Genomic DNA, 21,225 nt, shown 5'->3' with positions numbered 1-21,225 from the left:
ATGTTCAGTGCACCGTGAAATTGGGGTCAAAACTCTAATTTGGCATTAAAATTAGAAAGATGATATCATAGGGAACATTTGTACTAAGCTTCAAGTTGATTTGACTTCAACTTCATCAAAAACTACCTTGACCAAAATCTTTAACCTTAAGCAGGACAGGACAACGGACGGACGAACGAACAGACGCAGAGACCAGAAAACATAATGCCCCTACCACTATCGTAGGTGGGGCATAAAAAGCATAATTTTCCTTCTAATGTAACACTGTAGATTAAACCAAGCACACCTAAAACAATATGAACCATTCTACCAATCAAGCAAAAGAAATACTTTATTCCTTGGATTTCAAATTTTCTAATGAGTGTTTCTGATGAAGGAAAATTGAGCTTCAGATGCACCAAATTTATTGTGTTATTTTCATATTTATTGCTTTTCTTTCTTTTTTTCTAGAAAATGTATTGGTTATCTACATAAAGAGATAAACTTACCATTTTCTTGGTCTGGTGTTAAGATACCATTTACAATTGATGAAGATGTGGTCACTGTAGAAGTGGTGGAGGTTACAATCTGATTGTTTCGAGATGTCCTGGTTACTTTGTTTACATTACGTTTGGGTGTATTTCCATTATTTCTTGCCCACAATTCCTTATTATCCATTGCCTGACTTCCTTCTTCCATTTGCTGACTAGATGTCACAGGTATAACCCCGTCATAAGGTATATTTGGAAAGACAATTTGTCCTACTGCAGTTGAACCATCTGTTGTCAAAATATTGCTAATTTGTTTGTCCAGATCATTTGATGGTTCTGGATCTACAGATGATTCAATACACAGTTCCTCCAAGGTGAGATCATCAGGCGAGGTTAATTCATCCTGTTTACGTTTAACCTGAGCATCAAGTTTGTTCTGTAATGCCTTTGCACCCTGCTGTAAGACTTGGTGTAACTGCTGTTGTTGTTGCTGTTGTTCTAGCTGATGGTGAGCACTAAGTATCAACTGAGCTTGAGCCTTCTCCTGCAACTCTTTTTCAACCTTCTGTAACTCTTGTAAAATCTGCTGTTTCCTTAAAATCTGTTCTTCTCTGGTTGATGCTGAATTATCCAATTCATTGGCCATCACATTATTAATAATAGCCTCTAATCTCTCAGTGGCCTTGACATCAACCGTATGGTCAGACTCCATATTTTCTGGTTCTTGTTCTAGATTAGAGGCTACATTTTCTACAGTTGTGGATAGGGTAGCTGTTGTGTTACTTGATGGTTTACTAACTTTTCCTCCTCCGTTGTTGTTATTATGACTTCGCTTGATTGAGTTCTGCATGTTTTTCAGAATTTGTGGCTCATTATTTCTAGCAGCAATATTAAATTCCTTCTCTAGTGGTTTCTTTGACAGATTTTGAGTACCTGTAAAAATATTCACAACTCATTTTAGAATCAGTATGCGAAATAAGTGCCTATAATTGTTATCTTTATCATTATAAACAGCTGTGAGTTAATACAAAGTTTTGTTTTCCAGAAGTAATAGACAAGGGAGCAAATAATGAGAAAAGGGGATTCCTCATTGTTTCATTAACTACGCCAAGTATTTATGGATTAATTTTAAACACTGATGCTTCATCATAATTTTTTTTTTGTCTGTTTGTAGCATTCATAAGATATTGGTTGAATTTGCAAAACAAAGTATAAAGTGAAGTCCATGACTGGTTTAACTGTTTAGATTTTGGGATTCTGACAGTATCTAGTCATTTCTTTTGTTTTTATCTTTGTCATTTGGGCTCTCATGGATGGTTGTCTCATTGGCAAGCATACCACATCTCCTTATTCTTATATTGAAAAGGGAAAAAAATTTTGTTCTACAACTCGACAAAGGATTCTTCATGTTGCGACTTGTTAATTATTGAAATTAAGAATTTATAAAGGAAGGATTTCATTCTTTTTTAATATCCATTACTGTAAATTATTTAAGATCAATCATATTTATAATTCATTTACAATTTCTTAAATCTATTTAGAGATTCTTGTTTTTCTACAAGAGTAGTTTGACTATTTCTACATACATGTATATGAATGAAACATATAGTTTTAATACTTAATTTAAAGGTTTGCAAACCTACAACACCTCTCACAAGATCAACTAAAGGTTAACTATATCAATCCATATATCAAATGATACTCCAAGCTTGTCGGAGGTAACAGGCCAAAATTAATTATTCATAAAGTCAGATATAAACAAGAATGTAGTGATTGATACAATATTCACTTACCTGGAGGGACAGTGATGAAGTTAGCACAAGTTGAAGAATCAGGATTACTTGGTGGTACAATGTTTCCTAAACCTTGGGTTGGTACTCTGGCCTGAAAATACACAAATAGAAAAATTAACATTAACTTCTAATTTTTACTTATTAATAATCAATTATTTATTTGATACTGTGGATTTATTTTTGTGAGTACCAATTTTCATTCAGGAAATTGTATTTTTGGGATATTTGATTTGTGATTTTACAAAAGTCTGTATAGAAAAATTTGTACTTTGTTAAACATTTAAATTCGTGGTTTTATATCTGTACCCACAAAAAATACAAAATTTGGTACGCGATAAATAATAATGAATCCACACTAGGCAATTCCTTAAACTTCTTTGTTAGGATTTTTTTTCCCTTGGTCTCATCATATTTTTTTTGTTGTTGCTTTAATCTTTTAAATTGGTATTTAAGCATTAATCTCCATCAACTATTTAAATAATTTCACTGTATTGGGAAAAATAAGAGCTTAAATTGTTTTTTCTGATTATTGTCCTGTCAATCAGACAAGAGCAAAAAGGTCCTTGTTTGAAATTAGATTTCGGTACATAATAAAATGCTCTGCTAGGCGCAGCTTGATACGACCGCAGAGGTCGAACCCTGAACAGTTGGGGCAAGTATGGACACAACATTCAAGCTTAATACAGCTCTGAATTTGGATTGTGATTAAATATTTGACACAGCATAGGTTTCTGACACAGAATGAATGTGGTCTAAGAACTTAAAATTTTTTAATTTACCTATTATGATCCAATATCCAAAATCTAAATACATACACGGTTAGATTCAGCATATCAAAGAACCCCAATAATTCAATTTTTGTTTAAATCAAATTAAGTTTAATTTTGGACCCTTTGGACCTTAAGGTAGACCAATTTGAAAACGGGACCAAAAATCAAGAATCTAAATACACGGTTAGATTCAGCATATCAAAGAATCCCAATAATTCAATTTTTGATGAAATCAAACCATATCATAATTATTTGCTTTTATATATAAATAAAAAATAACCAACTTAAAATTGAAAATTTTAAAGGAAAAAAAAAGGAAAAAAAAAAGGGGGGAACCCCTCCCCCCCCCCCCCCCCCCCCAATTTTTTAACCCCCTTATGATTCATCACCCCAAACTCAATCCCAGCCTTCCCTTTGTGGTATGGTACCTTGCAGTACAATTTCAGAGAGATCCATACACTTGAACACAAGTTATTGTCTGGAAACTGTAAAAATGCTTGTTTTTTGGCCCCTTTTTGGCCCCAAATTCCTAAACGTTTAGGGCAATTACCCCCCAAACTCAAACCTAGCTTTCCCTTTGTGATATGGAACCTTGTAGTACAATTTAAAAAAGAATCATACACTTACACACAAGTTATTGTCCTGAAACTAGAAAAATGCTAGTTTTTTGCCCCTTTTTGGCCCCTAATTCCTAAAATTTTGAGGCAATTACCCCCAAAAATCAATCCCAGCCTTCCCTTTGTAATATGGTACCTTGCAGTACAATTTCAGAGAGATCCATATACATGAACACAAGTTATTGTCTGGAAACTAGAAAAATGCTTATTTTTGGCCCCTTATTCCTGAACGTTTTGGGCAATTACCCCCAAACTCAATTCCAGCTTTCCCTTTGTGATATGGAACCTTGTAGTACAATTTCAGAAAGATCCATACACTTACACACAAGTTATTGTCTGGAAACTAGAAAAATGCTTATTTTTGGCCCCTTATTCCTAAACGTTTTGGGCAATTACCCCCAAACTCAATTCCAGCTTTCCCTTTGTGATATGGAACCTTGTAGTACAATTTCAGAAAGATCTATACACTTACACACAAGTTATTGTCATGAAACTAGAAAAATGCTTGTTTTTTGCCCCTAATTCCTAAAATTTTGAGGCAATTACCCCCAAAATCAATCCCATCATTCCCTTTGTGATATGGAACCTTGTGGTACAATGTCAGAGAGATTCATACACTAACACACAAGTTATTGTCTGGAAGTTACAAAAATGCTTATTTTTGGCCCCTAATTCCTTAACTGTTGGTTCTATAACCCCCAAAATCAATCCCAACTACCTTTTGTGGTATTGAACCTTATGGTAAAATTTCATAGAGATCCATTCACTTAAACTAAAGTTGTTGTGCGAAAACCAATGTGTCTTCGGAAGATGACATCATACCAATATAGGACCGCAAAATTTTTTGCGATCGTATAAAAATAATGGTAAATTCACAATGCAAGTTTTCACATTATTTACACAATAACATTTCCCTTTCTTTTATTTATTAGATTTTACCTCATTAAGATGTGGCTCTGGCAGTAGTTCAAGCTCTGGTGAACCATTCATCAAGACTCTGTTAGGGGGTTCTAATAACAGTTTCACAACCTGGGTATGTCCACCTTTGGCAGCTTCTATTATCATGGTTGAGCCATCCTATCAAAGATACATGTTAATTTAAAATATGTCATCATTATAAGAATCCAGCAAGTTTACAAGCTGCAAGAACATTTTAGATCACAAGTAGGAAATGTCACAATATATCGATTCAACTAAAATAATCAAAAAATTCGGCTGTAACAATATAAAACAAAAGTAAAAGTATTTGTGGTTTTTTTGGGGGGCATTCATTTGTGTCTTGATAGTCAATGTTGCTGCTCTCTTATTACAGTTCATTCAAAATTCTGACCAAATTGCAATCAAACCGTTAGAAATGTCAATAAAATGCTCCGCTGGGGCGCAGCTTGATACGACCGCAGAGGTCAAACCCTGAACAGTTGGGGCAAGTATGGACACAACATTCAAGCTTGATACAGCACTGAATTTGGATTGTAATTAAATATTTGACACAGCATAGGTTTCTGACACAGAATGAAAGTGGTCTAAGAACTTATAATTTTTTAATTTACCTATTCATACATGTGATGGACTGTGAAACTCAGATCAGGAGATTGGGAAATTTTGGTCAGGAGATTAGGACTCAGATCAGGAGGTTTTTAATCGACATAAATTTTGTCGTAAATGTAACCGTGTGCTGTAAAAATGGTCTTTTAAAGTGTGTTTTCTTCAACTTCCCATCCAATTTATTATGTTTATAGTACCCTTGTACTTATAAAGTTTCTCCATCTTTATATTTTACATGTTCAATCTAACATTTTTTTTTTTCAGTATGTTCTTTAAATTTTTTACTTCATATTCTATAAAACATTTATTGCAACCAGAACATTTGTTTAACTATCTGCAAATAGCTTTGGTTTGCATACTCAGAATATCATTCTAACTGTAAAACAAGGGTCATAGTTATTATATAAATTTCAATTTAAGCCTTGAAAGGAAGTATAGAATCCTCAAATAATTTTCAAATTATTATTTTTTTATTTGTCCTAAGACATTTAAAATCATTTATTTACCATCCTTTTATGATTATTTGTTCAATTTATATTTTATTTATATTCTTTTAAAAATTTTCATTATTAAAAGGAAAGTAACTTAAAACAGGATAAATCAAGGGAAGTAACCCAATAAATACACAGTTTTTGTTACACAACGGCAGTTAGCCTGAGGTAAAAAATCATTGATTACCAGTATGTTTGACACCCAAGCTGACAAGTGAAGCCATATAATTATGCATGTTAATTGATTTACAGGTAAAATATAACTTCAGGTAATGTGAGTTACACCAGATGCCTGAGATGATATGTTGGGCAGAAATTTTTCATTCATGAAAAATTTCATACACGGGATTATAATTTTCCTCTTCAACCGGAGGTCAGGAGGAGACTCCTGAAAACAGGATTATTGTACACCTGTCGGGAGGTTCACATGTATGCTATTCAAACCATATCATTATTATTTGCTTTTATATATAAATCAGAAATAACCAATTTAAAATGGAAAATTTTAAAGAAAAAAAATGTAAAAAAAATCCCCCCCCCCCCAAATTTTTTGAACCCCCTTATGATTCATCGCCCCCACACTCAATCCCAGCTTTCCCTTTGTGGTATGGTACCTTGCAGTACAATTTTAGAGAGATCCATTCACTTGAACACAAGTTATTGTCTGGAAACTAGAAAAATGCTTGTTTTTTTGTCCCTTTTTGGCCCCTAATTCCTAAACGTTTAGGGCAATTACCCCCAAACTCCAACCCAGCTTTCCCTTTGTGATATGGAACCTTGCAGTACAATTTCATAAAGATCCATACACTTACAAACAAGTTATTGTCCTGAAACTAGAAAAATGCTTGTTTTTTGCCCCTTTTTGGCCCCTAATTCCCAAAATTTGGAGGAAATTACCCCCAAAAATCAATCCCAGTATTCCCTTTGTGATATGGAACCTTGTGATACAATGTCAGAGAGATCCATACACTTACACACAAGTTATTGTCATGAAACTAGAAAAATGCTTGTTTTTTGCCCCTTTTTGGCCCCTAATTCCTAAAATTTGGGGGCAATTACCCCCAAAATCAATCCCAGCATTCCCTTTGTGATATGGAACCTTGTGGTACAATGTCAGAGAGATCCATATACTTACACACAAGTTATGTCTGGAAGTTACAAAAATGCTTATTTTTGGCCCCTAATTCCTTAACTGTTAGTACCATAACCCCCAAAATCAATCCCCACCTTCCTTTTGTGGTATTGAACCTTATGGTAAAATTTCATTGAGATCCATTCACTTAAACTAAAGTTAGAGTGCGAAAACTAATGTGTATTCGGACGACGACGCCGGACGACGACGACGACGACGACGACGCCAACGTCATACCAATATACGACCACAAAAATTTTTTTGCGGTCGTATAAAAATCAACCTCTGTAGAACCACAGCCAAGTCATCAAAGTGCAAAAAGATAAAATAAAGCAATAAGGTTTGTCACTTTGAGACATTTTTTTTTAAATACATGTGGCTTTTATAGGGATCCAAAAATCCAAAAAGGACTGTTAAACAAAAATTTGAAAAGAAAAATAGAAAGAATACAAATTTCCCTTATTTACAAAACAATATTTAGCAGTAATCACCAGGAAATGTTTGCTGGGCAATAATTAAGTCTCCCAAACGAAGTTTGGGAAGACTTATTGTTTTTGCTCAGTTCTTATTATTATTATTATTCTTCTTCTTCTTCTTCTTCTTCTTCTTCTTCTTCTTCTTCTTCTTCTTCCGCCGCTTTTAAATTTGAACTTGTCCGCACCCGTTCTCCAAAACCGCTTGTCAGATTAACTTAGGGTTTCACAATATGTTAGACTAACATGTCTAGTGGTGCAATCAGGGTTTTGTTTGTGCAATGGGGTTTATAAAGGGGTACTTTGAGGGGCAAAAAGAAAAGAGGGTTTTACTATAGAACCCTATGGGATTTTATTTTTAAAAATTTTCAAATGATTATAAATTGAAAACCGTTTGTGATGGACACAATCTTTTTAATTGAAAATGTTCTAAATGATAAAGCCCATTAAATGAAATACAGGGTTAGTCCCCAGGGGTCACCCCCACCCCCTGCCATTTAAGAAAGTTCTAATACCTTGTAAGTGGTCAAGATCCCCACCCCTAAACCATATATATTCTGGTTTGTCATGCTAAGATGGTTTGAATGATATACAGGGTTAGTCCCCAGGGGTCATCCCGACCCCCTGCCATTTGAGAAAGTTCTAATATCTTGTTAATGGTCGAGATCCCCACCCCTAAACCATATATATTCTGGTTTGTCATGATAAAGCACATCAAATGTAATACAGGGTTAGTCCCCAGGGGTCACCCCCACCCCCTGCCATTTAAGAAAGTTCTAATATCTTCTAAGTGGTCAAGATCCCCACCCCTAAACCATATATATTCTGGTTTGTCATGCTAAGATGGTTTGAATGATATACAGGGTTAGTCCCCAGGGGTCATCCCGACCCCCTGCCATTTGAGAAAGTTCAAATATCTTGTAAATGGTCGAGATCCCCACCCCTAAACCATATATATTCTGGTTTGTCATGATAAAGCACATCAAATGAAATACAGGGTTAGTCCCCAGGGGTCACCCCACCCCCTGCCATTTAAGAAAGTTCTAATACCTTGTAAGTGGTCAAGATCCCCACCCCTAAACCATATATATTCTGGTTTGTCATGCTGAGATGGTTTGAATGATATACAGGGTTAGTCCCCAGGGGTCATCCCGACCCCCTGCCATTTGAGAAAGTTCTAATATCTTGTAAATGGTTGAGATCCCCACCCCTAAACCATATATATTCTGGTTTGTCATGATAAAGCACATCAAATGAAATACAGGGTTAGTCCCCAGGGGTCACCCCCACCCCCTGCCATTAAAGAAAGTTCTAATATCTTCTAAGTGGTCAAGATCCCCATCCATAAACCATATATATTCTGGTTTGTCATGCTAAGATGGTTTGAATGATATACAGGGTTAGTCCCCAGGGGTCATCCCGCCCCCCTGCCATTTGAGAAAGTTCTAATATCTTGTAAATGGTTGAGATCCCCACCCCTAAACCATATATATTCTGGTTTGTCATGATAAAGCACATCAAATGAAATACAGGGTTAGTCCCCAGGGGTCATCCTGACCCCCTGCCATTTGAGAAAGTTCTAATATCTTGTAAATGGTCGAGATCCCCACCCCTAAACCATATATATTCCTATTTGTCATGTCTCGAACATTTGAATGACGTATACGGTCAGTCCCCAGGGGTTCCCCCCACCCCCAATGTTCTTATATCTTGTAAATGGTTGAGATCCCCACCCCTAAACCATATATATTCCTGTTCCTCATGTAATGAACATTTGAATGACGTATAGGGCCAGTCCCCAGGGGTTCCTCCCCACCCCCAATGTTCTAGTATCTTGTAAATGGTCGAGATCCCCACCCCTAAACCATATATATTCTGGTTTGTCATGCCAAGATGATTTGAATGATATACAAGGTTAGTCCCCAGGCATCACTAATGCATATAACTTTACTGGACCAAACCAATTTTCACTGGATGTGGCCCAATGTCAGGCGACCCTGGGAATTACGAATTATGGGAGCTTCGTTTGGGAGACTTCGTAACAGCATCCTGTTACAATCATTTCTTGTTAAAGACATTGTTGCAAAGCAAAGGAAAAAAAGGTTAGGAAGTGGCAAAGTGTTGAAATATTTCTTTTTATAAGTACTATAGGGTTTGAAAACAAAAACTGATGTAAAGTTCAACAGAATATGAGAAGTGTACACAATGTTAAACCTGTTTCATGTATTGGACTCAAATCAACCATCTAGCAAGACATACAGGGAGAAAATACATAAAATATAGCCAAAATGCAGCGATCAGGCTTTGCAAAAAGATATGGGATTTACAATGTATAAGCAAAATTGGGCATTTGTAGACCTTTAACTTGAGTATTCAGATCAAGCACAAGACTGATGACATAAGACAATAGCAACATATAGTTTGACAATATGCCATCACCAATTTGTACAACAGCAATATATCAAAGTACCATTGGTAAAAATATGTTCAAATATCTACCGAAACTAACAAATTTCTACTTTACCTTCAGTTTGTGAATGCAATCTGCTCCATGTGCTAACAGCAGTTCTACTACAGCTAAGTGTCCCCCAGCACAGGCCAGTGATAGAACTGTATGATCATTAGTTGATGTAGCCCTATTTACATCAGCACCTTTAAAATTCAAAGAGAGATAACTAATAAAATTGTATTCGGTTACTACTAATTAGTTTCATTAATTATTTGCATTTACTTGTTTGTTCCTTTTAACTGAAGTACCTCTTGAAACTTAATACAATGCTATAATATTGGTTCTTATTGTAATATTTCTTCCACTAAAAAAAATCCAGAATATTTCTTCCAATTTGAATCTAATATTACAAAGGACATTCTGTTCCATGACAGTGTTTTTTTAAAAAGAATTTTAGAAGTATTTTATGTTTTTGGATTTCCCCAAGTACTTTTTTGGTCTTATTCTATTTTGATGAGCTATTAAAACAATTAACAAGTATACCTTTACTGATAAGAAACTGGACAGTACAGAGATACCCAGCTCTAGCAGCTTTCATCAGTGGTGTTCTACCTCCCTCTGATTCATGTTCCTGTAAAATAATATTTCTAAATCTTATTAAATAGAACAAATAAAGTTTGAAACAAGAATAGAGTATAGTACAAAAACTTTTAAAAACTAAACTTTTTATACAATGGATGATTCTTTATAAATATAATTTCTCTTGAAAAGTAACAGACATTACGTTTACATGTATTAAAATTCATTTACCAGTGGATTGGTCAGTACCAAATACTCACTTCAATTTTATATTTTAACTCAAACTTTGCTTTCTTCACAAATTTAAGAGTATTGTGCAGATATTTAATAAAAGTTTGGGGTAATAATACATGATTTATGGATATAAGCACTATATACTTTTTTTTATTGAAAATTATCAATTTTTAGTTCCTTTGATTTTAACATATGCTAAATTTCTAAATTTCATATTCTTGAAGAAACAAACTTTTCCCAAACAATGAAAATTGCAACCTTGACATCAAATTAATTCATAATATCAGAGTTGTTTTGTTTGCTTATTCATCCCATATCAAAGCACTGTATTGGTTTATGCCTATACATTGTTCAACTAAAACAAATGTTTTACTTCAACCTAAAACTTACAAGTTCAGCTCCATGCTGCAACAAGACTTCAGCAACATCTGTATGACCATTTTCACAGGCATATGTCAGAGCTGTATCACCTGTTCCTGTCTGGGCATGTACATTGGAACCTGACAATATATATATGAATATACATCAGTTGTATAAACTTTGAAATGTATGCGGTGATTCAAAAAAATAATTCCCACTCTATACAGTTTAATGGATTGTTAGAGTTTGCTTATCATTATGTGGACTAAACCTCAACATTAACCCTAAAGCAATGTAATATTAAGATATTAAGAAAATCATGTAATTATTTCCTTAATTGATTTCATTGTAAAAATATTTTGCTGACTTTTTAACAATAAATCTTTACCAGCTTTTAAGAGGTATTTGACAAGTTCAAGATGGCCCTCCTGGGCAGCTTCCATGAGAGGTGTACTACATCCAAGTTCATAGTCAGCTCCTGCTTTGATGAGAAAGTCTGCCACATCCAAGAATCCTCCACAACATGCCAAGGTCAAGGCTGTCTCCTGGGTTTCCTCAGTCTGGGCATTGATATCAGCACCTGCAAGTATTTAACATTACTTAGCAAATTCATGAATAAATGAATAATTGTAATTATTTTGTTCTTTTTAGACAAAAATAGGATTTGTACCAATTTTCTTTTTGTTGTGTAAATCTCTTAATGTGTGTTAAAAACATTGATACTAACCAAATAAAAATTTAATGTTGCCATCTTGGTTGGTACATTATTTAGAATATAGCTATCTAGCCTTTGATATTAAAAGGTCAATATATTTTCTATTTTTGTAGTCCAAATTTTCAGTGTAGCTTCAAGCCGAAGTACTTGAAAATGCGGACTACACAGTTTAGTGTCAATAAAGTGTAGGCTCCAGACAAATGACCTAAATGTTCTGACTACGCAGTATGTTGTACATTGAGTCAATCAGTTCGGTGATTGAACTACAATGGTGTAACCTAAATTTGGATAAGATAAATGCAGCCATATACATAACACTTATTTTATTCATGGGATTACTGACCTTCCAATTCTCATGGCTAAAGTGTTGTTTTCTAGACTACTGTATCACCAAAAATGAAAACATTGTAATTTCAGTGGTTTCAACAGTTATTATAATGAAGGTTTCTTCAAAAACTCCAGTGATTTATATTTTAGAATGGTATATAATGTGTACAAAGTCTCTATTTCCACTGGTAATAGACTTACCATGAGCTAAAAGAAGAGCAACCATTTCTTCATGCCCCTCTCTAGCAGCTTCCATCAGTGGAGTGTAACCTTCATCATTGACTTCTTCCAAGTTAGCTCCCCTCTCAATCAACAAACTTGCCAGTTCTACATGACCACCACATGCTGCTAGAGTCAGTGGGGATTCAAAACTGTCAGCTGGCATATTCACCTTAAATTTAAAGTAAATAATTTGTTCTATTTTTCAATCTATAAAAAAATAATTACATTTTTTACCTAATCTACTAAATCAAGAGATGAAAACTTCCATATTTTGACTCTTCAGGCTTAATTGACAAATGCTGATTTTTAAAAGAAACATAAATTTTGTTCCTGGTCTCAAATCTTTATGTGGAGCATAGCCACTTAACATTCAGATTTGTTGCACCTGTATTAAAACAACTTATAATTTCTAATCACCTGAGCACCACTGTCAAGAAGTAACCTAGCTACTTCTACATGCCCATCCATTGATGCCTCCATTAAAGCTGTATGCATCTCATCTGTTTTGTGTTCCTGGTCTGCTCCAGCTTCTAACAAAAATTTAACCATTTCAAGATGTCCTGTAAAAAGTATGAAATACAATTAAATTATTCTATGCTTTCGCAGTGTAAAAGGAGTTTCATTGACGGATGGGTGGATTGAAGGTTTAACTTTATTATATGTATATCTTACTAAAATTTCATAAAATTCAGCTTCTGGCCTGTAGATTCAAAAGTTATCATGAAGACTGGGACTGAACCCACAACCCCGCCACCACTAGACCATAAAGGTAGTCACATATAATTTTGGTATAAATATGTGTGTCAACATTAATTAATAAAATAGTTTTACTCAAATAACTGTCATATGGAACAACCATCTTATATGTACTAGTGTAAAAACATGCTGCTAAATTACATGGTTTTTTATCAAGTGAGTTCAATATATAAAACTCCAAAAACAGGATACTAAAAAATTGGTTACATGTAAATAATTTTTCCTTCTCATTGGATAAATGTTTCTAGACAGTGCAACTGCCATCAACTGACCTTTGTAGCAAGCCAGTGTAAGAGCACTTTCTTTGAATTCATTGGAATGGGTGTTAATTCCAGCACCAGCATTAAGTAAGATCCTGGCTACACCAACATGACCTGCACTAGCGGATTCCATCAGAGGTGTATGTCCATTTTCATTATGCTGTTCAACATTTGCCCCAGCCTCGATGAGAACCTGTACCACATCTTCATATCCACCACAGGCAGCATAATGTAATGGTGTGTTTCCTGAATTCAAAGGAATATGCATTCAATATAAACAGGTAAATATAACACACATATGTTGTCGCTCATTTCTTTGTTATGTGTGCAATATAGCCTAATGTATTGTTTTCAATATAATATCATTCCATATTTATTGCACAAACAAGTGGTCTGACAGTAAAATGGAAACATTTCATCATGGAATGAATTCTATGAACACATTACAGGATGATTTGCAGATATTTATTTGATCACTAAGGATAGTCAAACATAATATACAGTATGTTTTCACATTTTCTTCTGCATAAAATTTATTCTCAAGTCAGTTGAAATCTTTGAAAAATATTTAATGACCTGCCAAAGCCATATTTAATTGGCACTTTCACAATGACCTTGAATATATGCTTTGATTCACTGATATACATGTTTTATACAGCTTTTTTTGTCAGACCAAAGACATATAAACTATATCTGTTAATTTATATAGCTGCTGACACAGGATGAGTCATGGACATGTTTAATTTCTACTTTCTTTTTGGCTAATTATTATATATTTAATTGATCCAACTTTTTGTGTACTATACATATGTGGATATCTATTTTTCTTTTTTTCTTTTTGGGCTGCTTGTTTGTTATCTATATCAACCACACTTGCAATAAAATGCATTAGTATTAAAAAAAACAACATACTATAGATTCTTTATCTACGTATTCTTTAAGAACTTAAATAGTTCTCGTTTAACTTTTTTTTTTTTTTTTTATCTCATTGTTTGTATTGTATTATGAAAAATTATTGATGTTGTAATGTTTATGCCCTTTGGGGCCCATAATTGGAAATATTAATTGCACTATAGCAGATTTTATACAACCTTCATGACTAGAATCAAAGCAAATTTTCTGTGTCATTTGAAAGTGGACAAGTTTACCATATTTACCAGCTGAAGACTGGGCATTAACATCCGCTCCATGTGAAATCAGCAGTTTTACAATGTCAACGTATCCTCCACTGGCAGCCTCCATTAATGGTGTACAATCTCCCTTGATTCCCCTGTCCTCTACATTTGCCTTCATTGCTAGCAGAACCTATTTATTAGAAAGAAATTTATTCAGTTCCAATGTTGAAATGTTTTTCTTTTTAATAATTCTTTACTATAGTCAATTAAATTGCCAATTTGAAAACAGAATTTTATTTGAAACAAAAGTAATTAAAAAGATAGTAAATTATAAGGTGTAAATCTTAACTTGAAATTGTTTGACATGTGAAACATTTATTTACAAAATATACTTTTAAGTTATATAATTTTCTTTACAAAATATATCCTACAGTAATACAATATTTTTATTATGTGTAAGCTTGGTATGCTTTGACAGAAAACCATAACATCCACTGTTAGACAATAAAAAATTAAGCTATTATTAAAAAAAAAAAGAATAAAATGCTACGCCTGGTGCAGCTTAATACTACTGCAGATGTCAAAACCTGAACAGTTGGGGCAAGTATGGACACTACATTCAAGCTTGATACAGCTCTAAATTTGGATTGTGATTCGACACAGAATGAATGTAGTCAAAGAATTTAAAATTTGACGATGCTGACAGTGCCATAACATTATACAACTGCGGTCTTATAAAAACTGAGCAGTGAAGATGATCATTGTTGTGACATCTACCTGAGCTAATTCATAGTATCCAGCTGAACATGCTAGTGAAAGTAAACTTTCTCCTTCCTCTGTTGTTTCATGAACACTGCCACCTTCATGAAGTAGTTTTCTTACAGTAGGAACATCTCCATCACTACATGCTTCTGCTAATGATCTACATCTAAAAATTTCAAAAGTCAATTAATGTTTTCATTTTTCAATGGTCAAGTTAAGTTTTGTCATTGTATCAAACTTCTTTCTTTTTTGTTTTATAAGGCAATAAAATACAGGGCTTGGCAACATGATTTCTTCCAGATCTAAATAAATGGGGAATGTGTCCATGGGACACAGATGATGCCCCCGCTTGCATATCATATAAAGTTATAAAAGGACATAACTGAAGAATGGTATAAGTGATGCTACCCAAATTTATACTTGAACTGAGTTTTGCGGTAATAAGTATTGTGTATAAGTTTCATAACATTTGGTTAAGGCAAACTTAAGTTAGAGAACGGAAACAAAAATTTCAGCAATTTTTCCATTTGTAAAGGGCATAACTCTAGTTAAAGTGACGCCATCAAAATTCAAACTTGATCTGTGTTTTGTGGTAATAAGCATTGTGTATAAGTTTCATAACATTTGGTTGAGGCAAACTAAAGTTAGAGAACAGAAACCAGCTTTGGGACGTACGGACGGACAAGGGTAAAACTTAATGCCCCTCCGTTATGGCAGGGGCATAAAAATACAACATGGAGTGGGAAATGGCCCCAAAAATGAAGAAAAAAATCTATCAGGTAAATAAAATGCTCCACTGGGCGCAGCTTGATAAGACCGCAGAGGTCGAACCCTGAACAGTTGGGGCAAGTATGGACACAACATTCAAGCTTGATACAGCACTGAATTTGGATTGTGATTAAATATTTGACACAGCATAGGTTTCTGAATGTGGTCTAAGAACTTAAAAATGTTTAATTTACCTATTCAAACCATATCATTATTATTGCTTTTATATTTAAATCAAAATAACCAATTTAAAATGGAAAATTTTAAAGAAAAAAAAAATTCCCCCCAAATTTTTTGAACCCCCTTATGATTCATCAACCCCAAATTCAATCCCAGCCTTCCCTTTGTGGTATGGAACCTTGCAGTACAATTTCAGAGAGATCCATACACTTGAACACAAGTTATTGTCTGGAAACTAGAAAAAAGCTTATTTTTTGGCCCCAAATTCCTAAAATTTTGAGGCAATTACCCTCAAACTCAAACCCAGCTTTCCCTTTGTGATATGGAACCTTGTAGTACAATTTCAGAAAGATCCATACACTTACACACAAGTTATTGTCAAGAAACTAGAAAAATGCTTGTTTTTTGCCCCTTTTTTGGCCCCTAATTCCTAAATTTTTGAGGCAATTACCCCCAAAATCAATCCCAGCCTTCCCTTTGTGGTATGGTACCTTGCAGTACAATTTCAGAGAGATCCATACACTTGAACACAAGTTATTGTCTGGAAACTAGAAACATGCTTATTTTTGGCCCCTTATTCCTAAACGTTTTGGACAATTACCCCCAAACTCAATTCCAGCTTTCCCTTTGTGATATGGAACCTTGTAGTACAATTTCAGAAAGATCCATACACTTACACACAAGTTATTGTCATGAAACTAGAAAAATGCTTGTTTTTTGCCCCCTAATTCCTAAAATTTTGAGGCAATTACCCCCAAAATCAATCCCAGCATTCCCTTTGTGATATGGAACCTTGAGGTACAATGTCAGAGAGATCCATACACTAACACACAAGTTATGTCTGGAAGTTACAAAAATGCTTATTTTTGGCCCTTAATTCCATAACTGTTGGTAGCATAACCCCCAAAATCAATCCCAACCTTCCTTTTGTGGTATTGAACCGTATGGTAAAATTTCATAGAGATCCATTAACTTAAACTAAAGTTAGAGTGCGAAAACCAATGTGTCTTCGGACGACGACGATGCCAACGTCATACCAATATATGACCGCAAAATTTTTGTGCGGTCGTATAAAAACTGATCCAAACATATCCATCGCCTAAAAAGGAAGATTTAATTTACTGGTTTTAAAGACTATTCTTGGTCAAAGAAATCTTTTATACCTCTTTAACTATATGGTTGAGGATCAATTCTTTACATTTACACTTGCAAAACTAACTCTTTCAGTAAATTTTTCAACCAAAGTTAAAATTAAAGCTGAACCTTAAAAGCCAGAGTATCTGGATATAATGAATTTGAAATTGTAGATCTCATTGTTTTAACAATTTCCTTTCTGAATTAAGACCTCCATAGTCAATATTATTAAATATCCAAGTATCAGTGCAAATATATTGTAACCTACCCTTCAGCACCAGCTATCTGTCCTTGTTGTTCAGCTCTCATTCTGTGCAGAGCTTGTGCAGCTTCATCTAGAGCACAGCTAACAGATGATGTTAACTTCCGTAATACTTCAGGGTCTGTTAATGCTTTTCCATCTGCTGTTGACAACTTTCCTATTCCTATAATCAAGATTTCAATTTCAAACAAAAGTGAAAAACATTTTTTTTTCTGCTGATATTTTAATGAACATTGTTTATTTATATTAAATACATACAAACTAATATTGGCTAAATATTGATATAACTTATTTAAGGTGTGGTGAGCCCTGTTGTTGTAGATGTACATAATGGTGACCTGTAGTTAAAATCCTTTTCCTTTTCACTTTAGTGGTTAGTTGTCATTGGCAATAATACCACATCTTCTTTTTTTTATATATTTGCAAGGTGATTCATTTACAAGTAAATTGGTTTTAATGGTTTTGAGATAACCTGAATCACAGTGCATTATGAATAACTGATGATTTTGAAAGATTTACAGCTCAGTTATGTGATTTCCATCGAATATGTATGAAACTTACCAGCAGCTTCTAGTAAAGCTTCAAGTCTGGCATGTGTCTCAGGGTCAATGGAAGGAATGTTGGCATTTTCCATACCTTCGGTTGGTAAAAGGAATTTAGTAGGTTCTAAGTCCTGATCATCATCTATTTCATTGTCCATAATAAAGGACCCAATCTGCAAAATAAAATTGTCGTCTATGAAACAAACCAACATCATAATTGATGAAAAAAAACTCATCTCCTGCTAATTTGATTCTGACATTTTTAAGTCCAAGTTCTTATCAATTCAAGCTAGTCTAGAGAAAGTTATCATGATAACAATCCAAAATACATTATGTCAATCCAAGGATACAAATCAAAGTGTATCCAGAGCTCACACTTTTTCAGAATCAAAAGTGACTTCTTTTTGAGAAACTCAAGTTCTTGAAAAGTGGTGGTCTGAAAATTTTCGACATCCAAAATTTTGCTAAGGACCGACAACAGATTTTCTTCACAGACCAGCAGGAAAAAACATATTTCAGGAACTCTGGAAAATGAGATGAAGAAGTGTTGAGACCTTACAGAGAAGTACTTAGCCACTCGTGGTGCGAAAACAACTGCAAGTTGTTGCTATTTTGCCATTTACATCCTTTTACTTTTTTCCTTCCTTTTTGTTCAGTACAAATCTTAACGGTTTTATGTTATGCCTCTTAGGCCCAAAATTTATACTTCTTTCCTATCTCTTAGCAGAAAAATATAGGGTAGATACATTGAAGCTGAGAAAAATAATAAATGTTTTTTCAAAATATTTTACTAACATTGTAGACTATAGTATATAGAGAAATGTTCTCTGCTTACACGGTGCATAACCAAATTGTCTAGGGTTTAACAGTTCTTGACCAACAGTGTCAATAAAATGTCCAGGGTAGACACATGTATGAAAATTTTGGGTAAAGTGTGATGCAGGGCGCAAACATTATATATTTTTGGCCTTTTATTAAAACATAACTATACTTTGTCTAGTCCACTATTTAGGTAACTGTACTCTACCATCTTCATATGTCCACAGGATACTATGCCAATGAATTGAAAAATCTGGGTCAAATAGATATAAGAAGATGTGGTATGAGTGCCAATGAGACAACTCTCCATCCAAGTCAAAATTTATAAAAGTAAACCATTATAGGTCAAAGTACGGTCTTCAACACGGAGCCTTGGCTCACACCGAACAGCAAGCTATAAAAACCTTTATTTCAAATACATTGTAAAAAGTTCACAACATAATGAACATGTATATTGCAGGGATTCCTAAGGTCTTCTGAGTTTCACTGGACATTTGGTTCAGTAAAAATGGAGCATTTACTGGACTAAATAACTTTTTACTGGGCCAAATAAATCTCATCATTTTAATCTTTCAGAAAATAGTCTCCCAGAAATATTTTGTAGAGGCTGTAAAATTGGTTCTTAACGAAATGTTTAAGAAGTCTTTAGTGTAAATCCTCTGCAATTGTAATTCCTTCCTCTATAGGAAGTTGATAAATATAGACCAGGGGTTTTCTTTTCCATGGTGTCTAAAATACAATTTTTGTTGAAATTTGTACAAACTTTTATTTTTCTCTTATATCAACCAATGTGCACTTCATAAAGACCAATAAAATATGTGTTTAGCCTTTAGGCTTAACATTCCAGGTTAACTAACGTGTTTTAGCCATTTGCAATCTTTCAGTGAACAAACATTGGCGCAATTGCTTTGTTTTGATTACCTCTTGTTGCAGTTTTAGATGAAGTAATGTAGCAGTTACAACAACTGATATGTTGGTTGAAAGATTTTATAGTTCTTTTAAGAAATGTAAGGGTTGGAAAGAAAACCATACACACATTTCTATGAACAGACCCGACTTTATAGGATAAATTACAAGCCCAAGTAGGATTTTCCCCTACATTTGCAAGTGTCTGACTGACCTTTTGAATGACGGACATTGTATGCCAAGTTTTAAGTTGATGTGGCCACAACTTCACAGGAAGTAATAGACCAAGAAATCTAGTGTTTCCTGCAGCTTATGAAAAGGGTGGGGTTTTCACAAAGGGCACTCTCAACATGATTGGCAACACTTTATGGACACCCTTAATCGAGATAAAAGGGCACTGTTATAAATTGGTATTGTATGGGAAAATTCCTTTAATATTTACTGTATATTGAGAACTTTGATATTTTTTTACAGACCATTGTCAAGTTACATTTTACTTGTCCGAGGATAACAGACAATAAAATTTACTTGTTCAGTGGTTGGATAAGTAAGTCATGCAAGGCATTTCCATACCCTTGAAAGTTATTTCAAATCGTCATTTATACATTAATTGAGACAATATCCACTATTTAATGATTATTCCTGATTAGTTCTTTCCAAAAAAAAAATATCAACCAAATGTATAGCTGACCTTTAGAAATTACAACTGGTACACATGTACTCAGTAATTGATGGAAAAATCTTATATCTATGCAGAAGGTACAATAAGATTATGTTTTGCAACAAATCAAAATGGTAAAGCTTCAATTCTAATCCATGTGACAAGTAATTAAATATGGTCGAATTCATCATTATGTAAAACAACTGTTAAGATCATAAAATAAGAGGACTGTGCATGCATGGTGATTTGAGCTTTCTTTTTATTTGTAGAGATTATGAATATGAATAAATGTAAGGATATTGACTACATTTCAAGGCTTGATTTGTATTCAGTAAGTTACAAAATTGAAATATGTATTTATTTCAATTTTAAAACATATTTCTCGTGGCATAATTTATCCATTTTACTAATATTGAATTTCTTCTCTTGTAATCATGGATTCTAGGGTCACATGTTCCGGATAACCAATGGCTTCCTGTCCCTAAATCTGGTCGCATATTTCAACTAAATTATCAAATGACAACCGTTAATCTTTAATTAGTTCATACGTACATCTGAATTATCATCGTCGTCGCTTGCAGATATATCGGGCCCAAAAGTTGACTGAGCTGTGGGTGCATTGTCAGACTTTTCTTCGGAAGATGACCCCGTCTGACTGCCTTGCTCGATTTCAACGGTTCGCATTTCATTGTTTTCTTCTGAATTATCATCTTGATTACCATTCTGCATTTCTGCGGTCAATTCAAACGCAATAACTGGTTATAGTTTATATTTGTAGCACTAATAAAATAAACTCTGCGTTTCATAAACTCATGCTAAGTTGCCACCTTGACCGCCATTACAAATGTACCATAAAAGCCCCGGATGAACTGATGTGCGCAGG

At 34.1% G+C, this 21,225-nt stretch overlaps 1 protein-coding gene across 3 annotated transcripts in view; it reads right to left on the bottom strand.

The window, feature by feature from the left end:
• LOC127708807 (ankyrin repeat domain-containing protein 17-like) overlaps positions 1 to 21,194 on the bottom strand; it is a 46,864-nt gene extending 25,670 nt beyond the window's left edge. For 2 of the 3 annotated variants that reach the window (XM_052213930.1, XM_052213929.1), the window contains exons 1-15: positions 20,895 to 21,194; positions 17,976 to 18,129; positions 17,421 to 17,577; positions 15,086 to 15,236; positions 14,342 to 14,498; positions 13,206 to 13,439; positions 12,595 to 12,737; positions 12,157 to 12,346; positions 11,302 to 11,493; positions 10,944 to 11,053; positions 10,284 to 10,371; positions 9,816 to 9,943; positions 4,590 to 4,727; positions 2,264 to 2,354; positions 489 to 1,403 (exon numbers count right to left, since the gene is read on the bottom strand). In XM_052213930.1, the coding sequence (XP_052069890.1) occupies positions 489 to 1,403; positions 2,264 to 2,354; positions 4,590 to 4,727; positions 9,816 to 9,943; positions 10,284 to 10,371; positions 10,944 to 11,053; positions 11,302 to 11,493; positions 12,157 to 12,346; positions 12,595 to 12,737; positions 13,206 to 13,439; positions 14,342 to 14,498; positions 15,086 to 15,236; positions 17,421 to 17,577; positions 17,976 to 18,129; positions 20,895 to 21,071 (3,025 nt within the window). In that variant the 5' untranslated portion in view covers positions 21,072 to 21,194. The remainder of the gene's footprint in view (positions 1 to 488; positions 1,404 to 2,263; positions 2,355 to 4,589; positions 4,728 to 9,815; positions 9,944 to 10,283; positions 10,372 to 10,943; positions 11,054 to 11,301; positions 11,494 to 12,156; positions 12,347 to 12,594; positions 12,738 to 13,205; positions 13,440 to 14,341; positions 14,499 to 15,085; positions 15,237 to 17,420; positions 17,578 to 17,975; positions 18,130 to 20,894) is intronic. The other variant, XM_052213931.1, reaches the window with a different exon arrangement.
• Positions 21,195 to 21,225: the final 31 nt, after the last annotated feature.

The sequence above is a fragment of the Mytilus californianus genome, unplaced genomic scaffold (assembly GCF_021869535.1).
Source record: "Mytilus californianus isolate M0D057914Y unplaced genomic scaffold, xbMytCali1.0.p SCAF_7, whole genome shotgun sequence".
Taxonomy (NCBI): domain Eukaryota; kingdom Metazoa; phylum Mollusca; class Bivalvia; order Mytilida; family Mytilidae; genus Mytilus; species Mytilus californianus.
The sequence above is the reverse complement of the archived record's forward strand: the minus strand, read 5'-3'. Positions and strand labels throughout refer to the sequence as shown.